This window comes from Pagrus major, chromosome 11, assembly GCF_040436345.1.
Source record: "Pagrus major chromosome 11, Pma_NU_1.0".
Lineage (NCBI taxonomy): Eukaryota > Metazoa > Chordata > Actinopteri > Spariformes > Sparidae > Pagrus > Pagrus major.
In genome coordinates this window covers 31,122,019-31,136,602 of record NC_133225.1, presented here as the reverse complement: position 1 = coordinate 31,136,602, position 14,584 = coordinate 31,122,019, and the positions used below count along the sequence as shown (strand labels likewise).

The 14,584-nt window shown below is 40.1% G+C and overlaps 1 protein-coding gene across 2 annotated transcripts; it reads left to right on the top strand.

Annotated features, from left to right (window-relative positions):
* The first annotated feature begins 4,350 nt into the window (after positions 1 to 4,350).
* On the top strand, positions 4,351 to 14,540 carry irf4b (interferon regulatory factor 4b). Of its 2 annotated transcripts, XM_073476476.1 has the most exons (9): positions 4,351 to 4,598; positions 4,698 to 4,897; positions 6,025 to 6,211; positions 6,450 to 6,526; positions 8,124 to 8,268; positions 8,369 to 8,470; positions 9,777 to 10,154; positions 10,797 to 10,909; positions 12,853 to 14,532. In XM_073476476.1, the coding sequence occupies exons 2-9, from the start codon at positions 4,700 to 4,702 to the stop codon at positions 13,012 to 13,014; spliced, it is 1,362 nt and encodes a 453-aa protein (XP_073332577.1). In that variant the 5' UTR covers positions 4,351 to 4,598; positions 4,698 to 4,699; the 3' UTR covers positions 13,015 to 14,532. The 2 variants fall into 2 exon arrangements, with proteins under 2 accessions (XP_073332577.1, XP_073332579.1); XM_073476478.1 differs by lacking the exon at positions 4,351 to 4,598 and having other exon boundaries at positions 4,657 to 4,897; positions 12,853 to 14,540.
* The last annotated feature ends 44 nt before the right edge of the window (positions 14,541 to 14,584 follow it).

Here is a 14,584-nt window from a genome sequence, read left to right as displayed (position 1 = left end):
AAAAATGTCTCCTGTCTGTTTCGTCTTTCCTGAACTGAAAGCAGCCGAGGACTGTGGGCTTCTGCTCGGACTGTTAAAGCCACTGAGGCCAGAGCAGCTGTTTGAAAAACCTCGGCTTTCATCGTTGATCCTGCAGAGATAGTTACAGCAGGAACTTTGTCTTGTTATCGATATGATATGTCGAATCTCATGTCTGCAGAACAGCTAAGAAGTCATGTGACAGGAGGGGTTTTTTATGTCGCTATCTCAGTCCACCTCGTCATGTCATGTCCCTGCCTCTAACTGTCAAAACAACATGCAAGGGCAGTCAAGCACGACACCAAGGAAATATGTACATACAGTCCACAGTGTGAACACACATTTAGCTGCGTGCACTCCCCGTCAGTTACGTTATGCTGTGTCTTCCACTTGAAATATGAGTATGACTTTCTGTAGACGGTGAGAGAGCTGAGAACACTGTTATCTTCCAGTAACACTGAATCACAGGCGCTATTTGTTTATGTAATTCCTTAATGAATGTTTATTTTGTTTGTGTTGTATTTTGCATGTGGGGTTAATGCTTCCCTGTACTTGTACCTCTACTATGTGCATTCACATTTTATTGAATTAAATATCTGTTAAAACGAAACATAATCTGACAGGTGCGTTTCTGTGTCTGTTTAGAGCAGTGGTTCCTGACCTGGTGGCTGGGACCCTTAAAAGGATTGGAAAGCAAAGTGACACATTTCCGCTACAAAACAGCTCAATATGTTTAGACTTTCTTGTGAATTGGTGGATAATTTCAGGCATTTCAGGGCTTTTTAAAAAAATATTCAGACAAAACAGGGAAATAACAGATGTTGGTTGAATTGATTACAACTGCTGGAGGAAAGATTTAGTTCCTTTGCTTAACTAAAAGTAGCAAAACTAGAAAGTAAAGATATTTTAATGTTGTGGTTGGTTGAGGTGGAAATTGAACTACTTTATATACTGCTGGGTATTTTAACCCTTTAACACCAGTTTTCAACTGTTACTTCCTCTTAAGTAGCTTTATGTTTGGAAAAATCTACACAAAGTCTAACAGTACCATATTCTGTATCAACTTATTCTAACTATTCTTTTAAGCCTACGATGTTTACAATGAGTAATATTTAAACCAAAGTGGAAAACTGTGTAATTCGATTGAAAGCTCCAGAACATTTACTTAATCTATAACAATTCATTATATTTTGAAAGATAAATTGCTAAGCGGTTAAATAAATGTAGTGTAGGCTCTGACACTGACACTGTCATATTTATTCTGATTCAACTTTTTTTGTGAGTGTTCTTATTGTTAACAAACGTTTATTCATTTTTGTTTTTATCAACTTTTCTGCTTAAAATTGTCTTGTTTTATGAAGCTATTTAGGCTGAATCTTTGCATTAAAGATATTACACAAATAGAGTTATTAGTACAATAAATACCACCAAACTGTTCACGTACAAATTTTGAGTACATTTACTAATAGTAATATAGTACAGTAACATCCCACGACTGCAGCTGGTGGCAGAGATCAGAACATTTGTCTTGTCTGAAGGGGTTCCAAGTCAAAGGTCAGTGGAAGAAGGGTAACTAAGTACATTTACTCAAGTACTGTACTTAGAGTAAGTACAGTTTTGAGGTAGCTGTGCTTTACTTGAAAATTCCTATTTTATCTTACTTTCTACATCGACTCCTAACGGCTCTCAAATGGTGCTTTTCACTCCACTGCATTCCTCTGACAGAAGCAGTGACTGTGCAGATGAAGATATCAAGAACAAAACATTTGATCTGTTTATGAAAAATGACAAGTTGTTGTAGATATACTACACTGAACTACAACAGCGTATGAAGCATTTCAAGCGAGCTCCTCCTCAACTACCTGCAACTTACAGCAACTTGTTTATATTGTATACTACGGGTTGACCGATTACCAGCCTGGACAATAATCAGATCTGATATTCAGCATTTTTTTGATTACTGGAATCAGTGTTTTATTTTTATTTATTTTTTTATCATCTGATTGCCAATAAAATTTTCAAAAGTGCTACCTCAGCTCTGATGCAACATGTAATCTCCAAGTAACTTGATTTAACAAATAAATGTAGTGGAGTAAAGAAGTACCTCAAAGCCATACTTGTGTTGAAGTGTTGAATTATCTGTCATTAAATATACTAAAATATCAAAATGTAAGTATATTTCTTGGCAATACTACAACTGATTATCGGCCTGGACTACCGGATCAGATGTTCTGGATCAAGAATCAGTTTGTTTTTAATCCAATTCAATCAAATAAATTAATTAAAAAATGAGCTGCACTGGCTCTGAAGCAGGATGCAATCTGCATAGTAACTAGTTACTATAGTTGACAATTAAAAGTAGTGGAGTAGAAGTACAATATTTGACACCTAAATGTGGTGGAGTGGAAGTATAAATTTGCACAAAAAGGAAATACTCAAACCTCAAACTTTTACTGGAGTATAGTAGTTTATTTGAGTAAATGTTCTTGGTTACATCCCAACACTGCTTTCTGTAGACTTTTACTGAAGTTTGGCAGGTTGGAAATGACTGATTTAGAGGTTCTAAAGTTGTTGTTGGAACTTTTTGTGTAACTTGTGCGGTCATAGGTTGATGACCAGCAGACATTACGCTCACTCAGCGACCTGTTTTAGTGTATTTGTTTCTTTGTAATTGACATTCAATACAAAAATGACAGTTTATAATCAGGGCTGTAGCAAAGATTTTAGAAATACTTAGGTCATGCCCCCCATTCACACCCATCCATCGAGAACATTTTGAAGACTATAGTACAAACCTGTGCATTTCTCTGCATTTTGACAGGACCAGTAATCACTTAGGAAATAATACCAGTGCCAGCAAATAGATGAAAATTGGATTCCAACAGAAAAGGAAGAATTTTGACTTAAATGTGCTAAATTTATTTCTTTGCCAAAAATAACTTACTGACATGGGTAACGCTTTATAATAACCATCACTAATAAATGGTACATTTACAGTTCATTAGATTTAGTTAAGTGATTTCACTGTTAAGAGACAATGAAGTGGTTCATAAATCAATTGTAAAGTTTACACTGTAAATCATTTTCAGCTGTTTCAACTTAAAAGTCTAAGTTCAAATGCTGCCTTAAATATTTGAGTTAAGTTAATTCTGAATAGTTTGATTAAAATCTTCTTTTAAGTTTTCTTTTTCGTGGACTGCACTTGATAATACATCTTCAGTTAACTTAAGATATTAAGCTGAATCAACGACCGCTCAGTGACACTGTCAATCATCACAATGACATTTGATTTCCTCACATTTGAAGAGTCAATTCTTCATTTCACACAAGAAACAGCAGCAGCTGCTCCTAATGCTGCTACTCTGTTCCAGCATTTGCACAAAGACATTATGTTAACCAACTCATGATAAAAAGGGTAAAAGTTAGTAAAGACTGATTATACTAACCTTTATCATGGTTAGCGTGTTAGTTTTTTGTTATTGTGAAAAAAAATGTATTAAAGTTTCCATAACATATGTTTTCTTCAAAGTATAAAAAAGATGGATCTCAGGACTTTTACCTCAATGCATGCTGGGAAGTCTGCCAACATGCTGATCACGTTTCTTTAGAAACTCATCAAGAAATTCATCCAACTCATCATTTAAAGTCAAAAGACTTCAAGTTAAAAGAACTCATGTTTATGAGTCTGAAAACAAAAACTATAAACTTTAAGTTTCATCAACTTGAAACAAATAAAACTTGAATGTTAATTAGAAAAGATAATTTGATTCGACTAAATTCTGTAAAGACTTTTTACAGAGTAAAAACATCAGCTGCAGCTCCTCCACATGTTTATAAATGAACTACACAGTATTTATTAAAGTATTATGAACATCGATTGCAACGTTCCACTATACATTTGCTATTAAACAGTTTATGAAGCATTTCATTGCTTGTTACAGTGAAATAACTATTACAGTTTAGTTAACTATGATTTTGCCTTTTTTAAATCATATATAATTGATTATTGTAATGATACGATAGATATTAGACCGAGACAAAATACCGAGGACATGACCTCATGTTTACAATAATCTGATCTGTCCGGCTCTTCTTGTCAGTGTTATCACAGCTGCTCTATTTAAACCTTCCGCTGGGAACAAGCTGAAGCTTCTGCAGGACCACTCTCCTGTAACTTTTCGTAAAGCTTTATCATTTCACAGAATTGTTTTTGTCTCCGTGCCATGGTTTTCCACGTGTGCGGGTGTGTGACACTTCTGACTGACGCCGGCAGGGTTTCCCCCGGTGTCTTCCTGGAGATCGGCCGCTGTGCGCGCTGATAAGCTTCGCAGGAGAGTAGCAGCAGCAGCGGCAGCGGCAGGTGCGTCCTCCTCAGCGCAGCATCCCCCGGCTCAGTCTCCGCCCTCCCGCTTCTGCTCGCTATAGGCTGAGGATTTAAGCGGGCCCGCGGTAATGATGAGGGCTTTCTGAGGCTGATTGATTTCAAAACTTGACGGGTTTCGAGTCTCGCAGGTAAGACCACCCCAAGGCATCCAAAGCGACCTGTGCGTGGGAGACCAGTGGGTTAACCTTAACCTTTAGTGAGTTTTACTGCTCTTGGCTTTCTCTGTTTAACTTACTTTCACAACAAATACCATCAGTGCATTACAGGAGCTGACAGTGGACTTGTGTTTGCGCAGAGATGAACGCAGAGTTGGATTACGGAGGCTCCGGCAGCAGCGGCAACGGCAAGCTGCGCCAGTGGCTCATCGAGCAGGTGGACTGCGGCAAATACCCCGGGCTGGTGTGGGAGAACGACGAGAAGAGCATCTTCAGGATACCGTGGAAACACGCCGGGAAGCAGGACTACAACCGGGACGAGGATGCCGCGCTTTTCAAGGTAAAACACCCCGCATCCTCCAGGCCAGAGTAACACATGTGGACTTTCAGAATAAAAGGTGCAGAAAAGCATCGGGAAAGTGGAAACAATGACAAATATTATAATTTATATTTTTTTCCTTTATGATGCTTTTCACAAAGTTGCCGATAATAACTCAATAATAATCGCATTTCAGTTGTGCACGAAATGTGCAATAAAAACAGATCGGCAACGAATTATTTTCATTAACTCATGTGCTGATGACTTTGTGGATCATGTCTGGTCTGTTTCATGTCTGAAAATAGTTTACCATGTCCGACACATGTTCCCAGAGCCACACAACAGTCACTTCAATCAGTTTAATATTAAATCATTTGAATAATTTCACATTTGAAATTGTTGCTGATGAATTTTATGTTGATGCACGACTCAATTAATCGACTAATTGTTTTAGCTGACTTTATTAACTTGTGCTACCTGGGAGATCTCACTTCTGCATGTGCTGCCTCACATCCTGCAGCTCAGCCTGGACCAAACTCTCTCCCATGATCGATTAGTCTGCTGATTGCTTTGTGGATTCATGTTTGCCAGATTTAATGTCAGAAAATGGTTAAAAATGTCTAACACATGTTCCCAGAACCGAATATTTATTCTTTAAAATTCATGTTTGGTCCAAAAAAAAGTTCTATACCGAAAGATTACCAGTTTAATATTAAATAAGTTTAGGAACTCTTCACATTTAAGACACTGAAAACTGTTGCTGAGTAATTTGTATAGATGCACGACTCAGGTAATCGACTGTAGTGTTTTAGCTGTCTTTAAAAACTTGCTACCTGGACAATCTCACTTCTGCATGTGCTGCGGTACATCCTGGAGCTCAGCTCGTCTCGTCCTCTCTCTCATTATTGATGAGTTCAAAGTTTAAAATGTCCGACACAAGTTCCCACAGCCAGAGATCACTTCTTTAAAATTCGTGTGTTGTCTAAATAAAGACCCTAACCTTTGTTTTTAGCTCTCTTAATAAACTTTAGTTAGCACCCTGGATAATGTCACTCGTGCAGGCTGTATGATGGATGCTGTGGTTCAGTTTGGAGAGCTGCGTGTCTCATCCTCTCTGAAAAGGGTTTTTACCGGTGACTTGTGTGCAGGCCTGGGCGCTGTTCAAAGGCAAGTTTCGGGAGGGGATCGACAAGCCGGACCCGCCGACCTGGAAGACTCGCCTCCGCTGCGCCCTCAACAAGAGCAACGACTTTGAGGAACTGGTGGAGAGAAGTCAGCTGGACATCTCAGACCCGTACAAAGTGTACCGCATCGTCCCTGAGGGCGCCAAGAAAAGTCAGTCACACACCAAACACCCCACACAGCACACAATGACAGATTTAAACTGGTGATTTTACAGCATTAAAGTTAACCAAAGTGGGGGAACTTGTCTGGAAATTCTCTGAATACACATCTGGTGATAAATAAAGGTCAATGACTGTTCAGTGCAGTGAAAACCACCAGTGAAGGTCACACTGCATGATGGGCCTTTTGCGCTTAGACTTCACATTTTGTTCCTCCGTCTTGCATGCAGGACCCCGACAGGAGGACAGTCCTCTGAGTCCGATGGGCTATCAGGTGCACCCGTCCTACCCTGCGCTGCAGACTCAGGTGATTTTCATACACATGGAAATGAGACGGGTGGGCTTCAGAGAGAGTATGAGAGTGAGAGAGAGGGGCTGAATGTGAAACAGAAACAGTGGATGAGGAGACAGACTGTGCATGCATGGACGAGCTCGAATACAGTCACAGGTTTATGAGTCACAAGTCTCACTGATGCCTTCAAGTGCTGAAGAAGAAAACAACACCATCACACAGATACAAAGATGTGACATTCAGGTGGCACACATCATGTAAAAACCATGTTAATAACAGGTGCCTTTAATGTGTTAGACAGTATTTAATGCATGTTTGTGTTGAGAATGTTTCTGTCAGGACTCAGGAGTTTGAAAATCCACCAGTGAAATGCAACTATGCAAATGTTTGAGGAGTCACCAAAATAATGAGCCTACTTTAAAGCAACATTATGTAACTTTTCGACCTGAAACTATCAGCTTCATGTTGATGGTACAGTGTGTTGTAGCAGGGGGAGTGGTGTCTCTGTCACTTGTTACAGTTAGCACCTACATCACATCTGACTGATTGTTACAGATTTGTATTTACGACTGTGGTGTTGCACTCAGAAACTCTAGGGGGCACCAAATCACACAAAATGCCAATTTCTACACAATGTTGCTTTAAATGATATTTTTATAAATGTTTAGCTCCTTCAATTAATTCAGCACACTTTCAGGAATATAATTCTGATAAATAATAAATTCTTTGATTTTATTTAATTACTTTTAAAAATCATTTTAGTCGAATTTTAACTTAGTGACTTGAAAAATATCACATGTAAACTACTAACTTTACTAATTACTAACAAAGACTAACAAATTATAAACAATGGAAACATATTCAGTAGGTTTTAAAATGTATTAACCCACCATTAAATCCTGATGTGGAGCTCCCTTAAAGGAGCAGTTCACTTGAAATGAAAATTCAGTCTTTCTCCCCCCCCCCCCCCACGCTGCTGTAAAGTCGGGTGAAGTTTTGTAGTCCACAAAACATTTCTGGAGCTTCACAGCAAAACAGCGTTGCAGCATTCTCCTAAACAAATGAAGTAGCTGGAGACTTGTATGTTATGTAAAAAAAACAACAACTGAAAATCAATTTTAAAAGACATTATTTACACCCTTGATGTGCTGTCAAGCCTGTGCACCCACTTCAGACGGGAGGGAAGCTAATGTTTTTAGCTTGGCGGCTACAGTGAATAATTCAGCTTAAAAAAGGGTGTGAATAATGACTTTTCAGATCAATTTGGGATCTTGGATTATGCCGGACGAGCTGTATGGAGCCATTTTGTGCTTCTTTCTGTTGTATTTATACAAGTCCCAAGCTACTTTGGTTGTTTAGGAGAATGCTGCAATGCTGTTTTGCTGTGACGCTCCACGAAACGTCACCTGACTTACTATCAGGTAAGTAGATAATGACTGAATTTTCATTTTTTGGGTGAACTATTCCTTTAATGCTCCCTGAAAAAGGATTATACATGAATGTTAATCACTGAAAAAAGCTGCATCATCATATCTACAGCTTTAATTTAAAAGCCAGAGTGCACACGTGTCCAGTAGTGTGTTTAACTGAGTGTCTTTGTCTCTGTCTGTAGATGTCACACTCACAGTACATGCCCACAGCTGAATGTAGCTGGAGAGAGTACTGTCAGGAGCCGGCCTCGCTGCCTGAGCTGCCCTTCTCTCAGTGTCCCTGTCCCCCCCGCAGCTTGCCGTGGCAGGGCTCGTCCATGGAGAATGGTACTGTACTCAGTACTCATATAGAAGCCTTAGCATCCTTGGTAGATTAAGTATTGCACACTTACAGTAAATGTTGTTCTCTGCTTGTCTGTGTGTGCAGGATATCAGCTCAGAGCCTCGATCTACTCGTATGGTCCTGCTGACAGTCAGCCCTCGCCGTTCACACTGGACGCCAGCATCAGATCAGCGGAGGCGCTCTCAGGTAAATAATACTTTAATTTCACCTTTGAAATATCATAATGTAACATGTATGTCCAACTGTTAAAAGGCTAATCAATGCAAAACTGTTGTGAGGACTTGAATCACACTGCTCTGATATCTGGAGAAGGTTAAATAAACTGCACATTGTTTTAAAAACCTGAAAAAAATACACTGTTACCCGTAATACAAAATCAGCTCTGGTTCCTAAACTTGTCAGTTTAAGATTCTTGGACCCTTGGTGCTATCTAGTGAACCAGCCCACGTTTCCTCCAGTTCTGAGCAGAACATGGCACAGTGACCTGTAGAATGTGACACGCCCCCTTCGATTCGCACTTCACGTCAAGGAAAATCTGATAGTTTTTGGTTGTAGCTGTGACCTAATTTTGGGCACGTTCCAAACTAGTTCGAAATGCCTCGATGGTTAAAAATTAGGTGCGCGAACAGAAACGAAACTGGCTCCATTGTGGTGCAAAGGATTTACGCTGTAATTAACACACTGAAAAAAAATCATAAATATTTTGGATTTTTTCATTTAGTGGATGATTCAAAAACACAGTTCTCATCAAACCTGTAAGCCGGTGTTTTGATGAATCCATCGTAGGCTGCCTACCCAGCACAAAGCCTGAAGGTATCGGTCAGCTAGCTCTGATTTTTTACTGCCCCCTAGTGGTGAGAAACCTTATTACTAATTAATGCAGCTTTAATGAAACTGTATTTAAGACCATACAGTAAGCTCAAATTAACTCATGTTGAAGGTGTGAATAAGGCAACGGTGGACATCAGAGCGCCATCTAGTGGCTGTCTGAGGCAGTGATACTGCCAAATAAGGTGTTTTTTTTGGTAATTTATAAAGTTGGTTGTTTTGATATCTAAATGTATATATCACATCATGTTTTGCCATTACCTCAGACGTACGTAGTGACCCAAAATGGAACGGTTTTCGAAATGAAATAGTGATGTGAGACACAAACCTGAACCAGTAAAATTTAAAATGTTTCTCCTTTTAGTCATATTTTGTTTTTATTTTTATTTTTCTTCTTATTTTGGAAGGTTATCCTAATTAAAGTTTAACATTTCAAAGGCTGAAGTCTGACACAAATCTCGCCGCACAGTTCCTCCACAAAAGCAATTAGTTCAAGTGCTAACACCTCACTTCCATATAACTGTTCATTACCTCTTTGCTGCTGGAGAACTACAAACTTTTGGCAGATAAATAAAAATAGAAATATAAGTCACGTGAAAAAAGCTAAAAGCATCAGAAAACATGTTCATTGACCTCTATCTGTGTCCTCTCCTCCTCCAATCAGACTTCCGCCTGCACGTGAGTGTTTATTTCCGAGACAGTCTGGTGAGGGAGGTCACCACCTCCAGCCCGGAGGGGTGCCTCATCACTCCATGCTCCCCGGAGGAGAAGCATTACCCTCAGCCTGGGAGTCCTGAGGTGGTTCCCTTGCCTGTGGACAGTCTGTCCACCCACGGGAGGGCAGAGGATTGTCCCCCGAGTCCCCCGTCCACCCTGGAGAGGGGAGTGTTACTGTGGATGAGCGCAGACGGACTCTACGCCCGGAGGCTGTGTCAGAGCCGAGTGTACTGGCAGGGAGGACTGTCCCAGTACGGAGACAAGCCCAACAAACTGGAGAGAGAGGTCAACTGTAGACTCCTCCCCACACAGGACTACCTGACAGGTGAGACAGCAGGGAAGGGCTGCACATGTGTCATCCAGATGTCTGGAGGAGTCTGAGGATTCTGGAAAAACCTTCAGAAAGTGGAACATGTTGTTAATCAACCTGGATCTGGGTCTTTATAGGTTTATTGTGGTTGTATTTCTTATAAAATGGGATGCATAGCTCTGTGATTTGAGTGTAAAGGTAATACATACAAGACAGAAACTGGGGCTAAACAGTAAATCAGCTGCAGATTTTGGGTCTGAACTTTCCTTGAGAAAAAGTCCAGCTCATTTACTGTAAGTCTCTTTGGATGAGTTCCATCTAAGAACAAAACTCAAGAGAAATAAACCCCCTTACAAGTCAGAATCAACTCAGAACTGTGGTAGACCACTTTGTAAAGTGTATTTAATGATGAGGAACAGTCACATGACTTCTTCACAGCCACATCATCCCCACCCACATGCTACGGCAGCCCCAGCTGTGTCAGAAGCCTGATAGCTAATAGTATTTGCATACACTGTGTGACCAGGACTTTCCATTCGAATCACCCCAAAGGTCACATCACTTCAAGTGAAGTTCTTCTGAATTCATTTGAATTTTACCAGTGGAGATTATTTTTGATATCAAAGCTGACAATGATTATTTGATCTTGTCTATCAGAGATCCAGAGTTATGGGCTCCATGGTCGGCCGCCGCCTCGTTTCCAGGTCCTGCTGAGTTTTGGAGACGAGTGTCTGAACCCACAGAGACAAAGACGGACCCTCACTGTGCAGGTGATTGTCAATACTTAATATTAGCCCTGCGTCATCTCTCCTCTTTAGTAGACTTCCTTTTTTGTCATTGTACTTAAGGAAACATAATATTTACTGGGTTGAAAGTCAAGTCTTGAAAGTTTAAAGTGTGGTTTGAAAAGTGAAACATAGGATTTGAAAGTCTGTAAGAACTTCTCCCAGTCATAATGTTTAGTTCAGAACTTAAAGTCAGTTTCTGAGGGAGTCTGGCAGAGATTTAGCTCTCGCCTGGTTCCAAACCTCGACTGAATCACTGCCCACGTAATTGTTTCTTTTCAGTGGCAGAGATCTGACATTTCAGCATCAGATAATGGGATTTTTGACATTGTGTCAACCTGGGAAGATCTGAAACCCAGAAAAAAGACAAAGGTTCAACCAATTGTGCTCCAGCCCTTCTTAGCTTGGTGGCGTTACTGTTGTGATTTCTGTTTGGGCTGGGTTGTTATCTTGTCCTAAGGGATCAGCAGCAAGTGATGTATTTGTCCCACTGTCTACAGCCAACACAAAAGCCGTAGTCACAGTTTGTCCAAAGAAGCTGTTTTAAAGGCAATATGTCAGAATTTTAGTTGAAACAGTCCAAAACTAATTAAAATTGCCAACAGAATGAGAAGAAACAGCAGTTTTGACAATATGATGTCTGCGTATCACGTTGCAGATATATCTAGTGAAGTTAGCTGCTAGCATGCTAACCAGCTAGCCCTGGTTGTCTCTTGTGGTAGCGGTGTAAACACTGACGCTCCCCTGGTCCCCGAGCTCCCAGTCTGAACCACTAGCTGCACAGCTAACTATCTAACGGCACCTACAGCAGCATAACTCTGCTCGTATGTTACCTCTTATTTGTTCTAGTATGAATGTGAATAATGAGTATGAATTTGACAGTTGGCAAATTGCTACATATTTCACCTTTAATGTTTTCAATGCAGATTAAAACTTAAACGACTGGTCGGTAAAAATATCAAACCTTCCCTTGTTTCAGCTTCTACATTTTTATAGGTTTTGGTGTGAGTCAGGGAAAACAGCTTGATGTCTATGTCGCAGAATTTTATAGCTTTAACATTTTTAACGTAATAAAAGAAAATGATTGGCAAATTAAATAATCATGATAATAGTCAGTAGTGGTAGCCCAAGAGTAGGTCAACATACAACAACTGACTAACAATCACATCACGCTTGACGTCATTTCTGTGGAAATTTTCTGTTGCCTATTTTTTAGCAACGTCCCCTTTGCTGATCCCACCAACAAAGGCTTTTTGGTTTTCCAACCAGGGGTACAATGGTCAATGAGCACAAAACCAGACCCACTGAGTCTCTGAAAATGTGGGCAGTTATTCAGTGGCCTGAACTATGATTCAGGCTCTTATCATTAGTTCCATTAATACTGTTGTATTTCTTTAGAGCACACAACAGAAAGAGCAGATTTTATGAACTGAAACAAATGTGTTAATTTTGCTGGACAGGTTCAAAATCTCAAAAAAAAAAAAAAAAGAGTCTCTACTTCAGGTCCAGTTACTGACTTTTCTCCAGAGCTTTCAACAGCAACTCCGGGTCCTCGTCAATGGTTAGAGCATGCATGATAACAGTTACCAAAGTTCCTCAGGCCCATACTATCTCTATGACAACAGAGCAAACACCAGGAGGAAGACCCCCTGTTACAGCTGAAATCTCTGGAAAAAGCTAGTAAATTGACTTTATATGAAGATGTTTTGTCAAATCTGACTTTAAAGTTATGTAACACTTCCAAATTTTAAAGAGCAAAGCAGTTCTTGCAGATTTTTGTTGTTTTCCGTTCTAAAAATCTTTTTTTAGGCTTTGAGATTAGTTGTGATATTTTATTACCAATTTGAGCTCATACAAACCATCTACAGTGAAAAATGTTGACAGTTTGAAGCCTTTTCAGTGACCTGTCTGTCCTCCGTGTGTTTCAGGTGGAGCCGCTGTTTGCCCGGCAGCTCCTGTACTACGCCCAGCAGATGGGTGGCCACTACTACCGCAGCTATGAGCACCCGGGAGTCACAGAGCACATAAACACCTCTGAGGACTACCAGAGGGCCATCACACACCACCACAGCAGCAGCCTGCAGGAGTGATCTCAGCAGCTTCAAGTGACTGTTGGAAACTTCAAGACACAGCTGTGAGACAAGAGGACAAACCTGGACAGTGTTAAACATATGGACATTTAGTGACAGTTACTCATCGCCCTGTGGGGCTGTGTGTGTGTTTGTCAGTGTGTGTGGCCGGAACGAAAGTTCTAGTGTTATTTTCTTTCCTTACAGTAGTTCTAGGGCACCATGAATATTTTCTATACTGACTATGCAAATAAAACTGACAGCTTAGGTGATTGTACTATAGAAAACTGTGCAGGGGATTGTAGTGCCTTATGGGGATGGTTTGACATTTTGGGAAATACGCTCATTCACTTTGTGGCCGAGAGTTAGATGAGAAGATCGATGCTACTCTCACATCTGTACAGTGCACATGAAGCTGCAGCCTGCAAAATATTATTTTGATGGAACATTTGCACACAGGGAGGCATTTTAAAATGGTGGAATTGCCCACAGAAGAAAAGAAAAGGCTAGCTTGTTTATGTTCATACTGCTACAGCCAAGTTAGGGTAACTTGCCATTTTCAGCGTGTGGTTTGCTAGCTCAGAGGTTGTTGTTTCCTGAAGAAACGTAGAATTTAAAAAGACTGGAAACAGGGAAACTGCTAGCTTAGCTATATCCAAAAGTAACAACATCTGCCTACCAGCACATTTAAAGCTCACAAATTAAGACGTTATATTTTGTTTGTTAAATGTGCACAAAAACTGAAGAACAGCAATTACAATTTTCCCTTTTAAATTTCTCAGATCCAGTAAATAGTCCAGCACATATAATAACCTGCTGGTTTGTGGACAACTGTTTTGAAGAATTATATTTGGTGTAACAGCCGTCGCCATCTTGGTTTTTCAAGCCAGAAGCAGTGGCGGTCCTAGCTTGCATGACGCCCTGGGCGAACCTCACCTTGAAACCAGTTGAGTCGCCCCCTGCTGGCTATTAGAAATAATGCAGGAACGAGGTAGTGATTTCAATAATTTAGACCCAGAAACTCAATGTTGTCCATATTTTATACCGTCAGTGACAACAGTTCATAAAAGAGCAAATTGTTTAATCTGTGCAAAAACCCGACGAGACACAATATGTCATACGGGAGCTTCAAAGGCGCTGGGAGGCAGGTGTTTTACCTTTGGAATGAGCTACGTTAGCTGTTAGCTTAGCAGTCTTTATGCTAAGCTAAGCTATGCTAAGATGGCTGTAGCTTCATATTTGCTGGACAGACATGAGAGTGGCATTTTGTTGCGAGGAGACACTATCACCACCATTTTATAAATTATGAATGAGTTTTGTGCCTGCTTTGTTTGTGTGAGAAATACTCAGGGAGCTGATTTTAGGTAAGCTTGTTCAACTCAATTTTGTATCAAATATTTTACTTACATAGTACATTTTTAAATATCATTATAAATTAAAAATATGTCAAATCTGAGAAAGAGTTGGAGTGAATGTTTTGAGCTTTTTAGTCCTGAATGAGCATGTTTGTGTTGTAAAAAACAATAAAAAGCTTCAGTGCAAAGACGTCTCTTCATGGCTGTGTGAGCTCCTCTGGTATTGTCAGTACTAT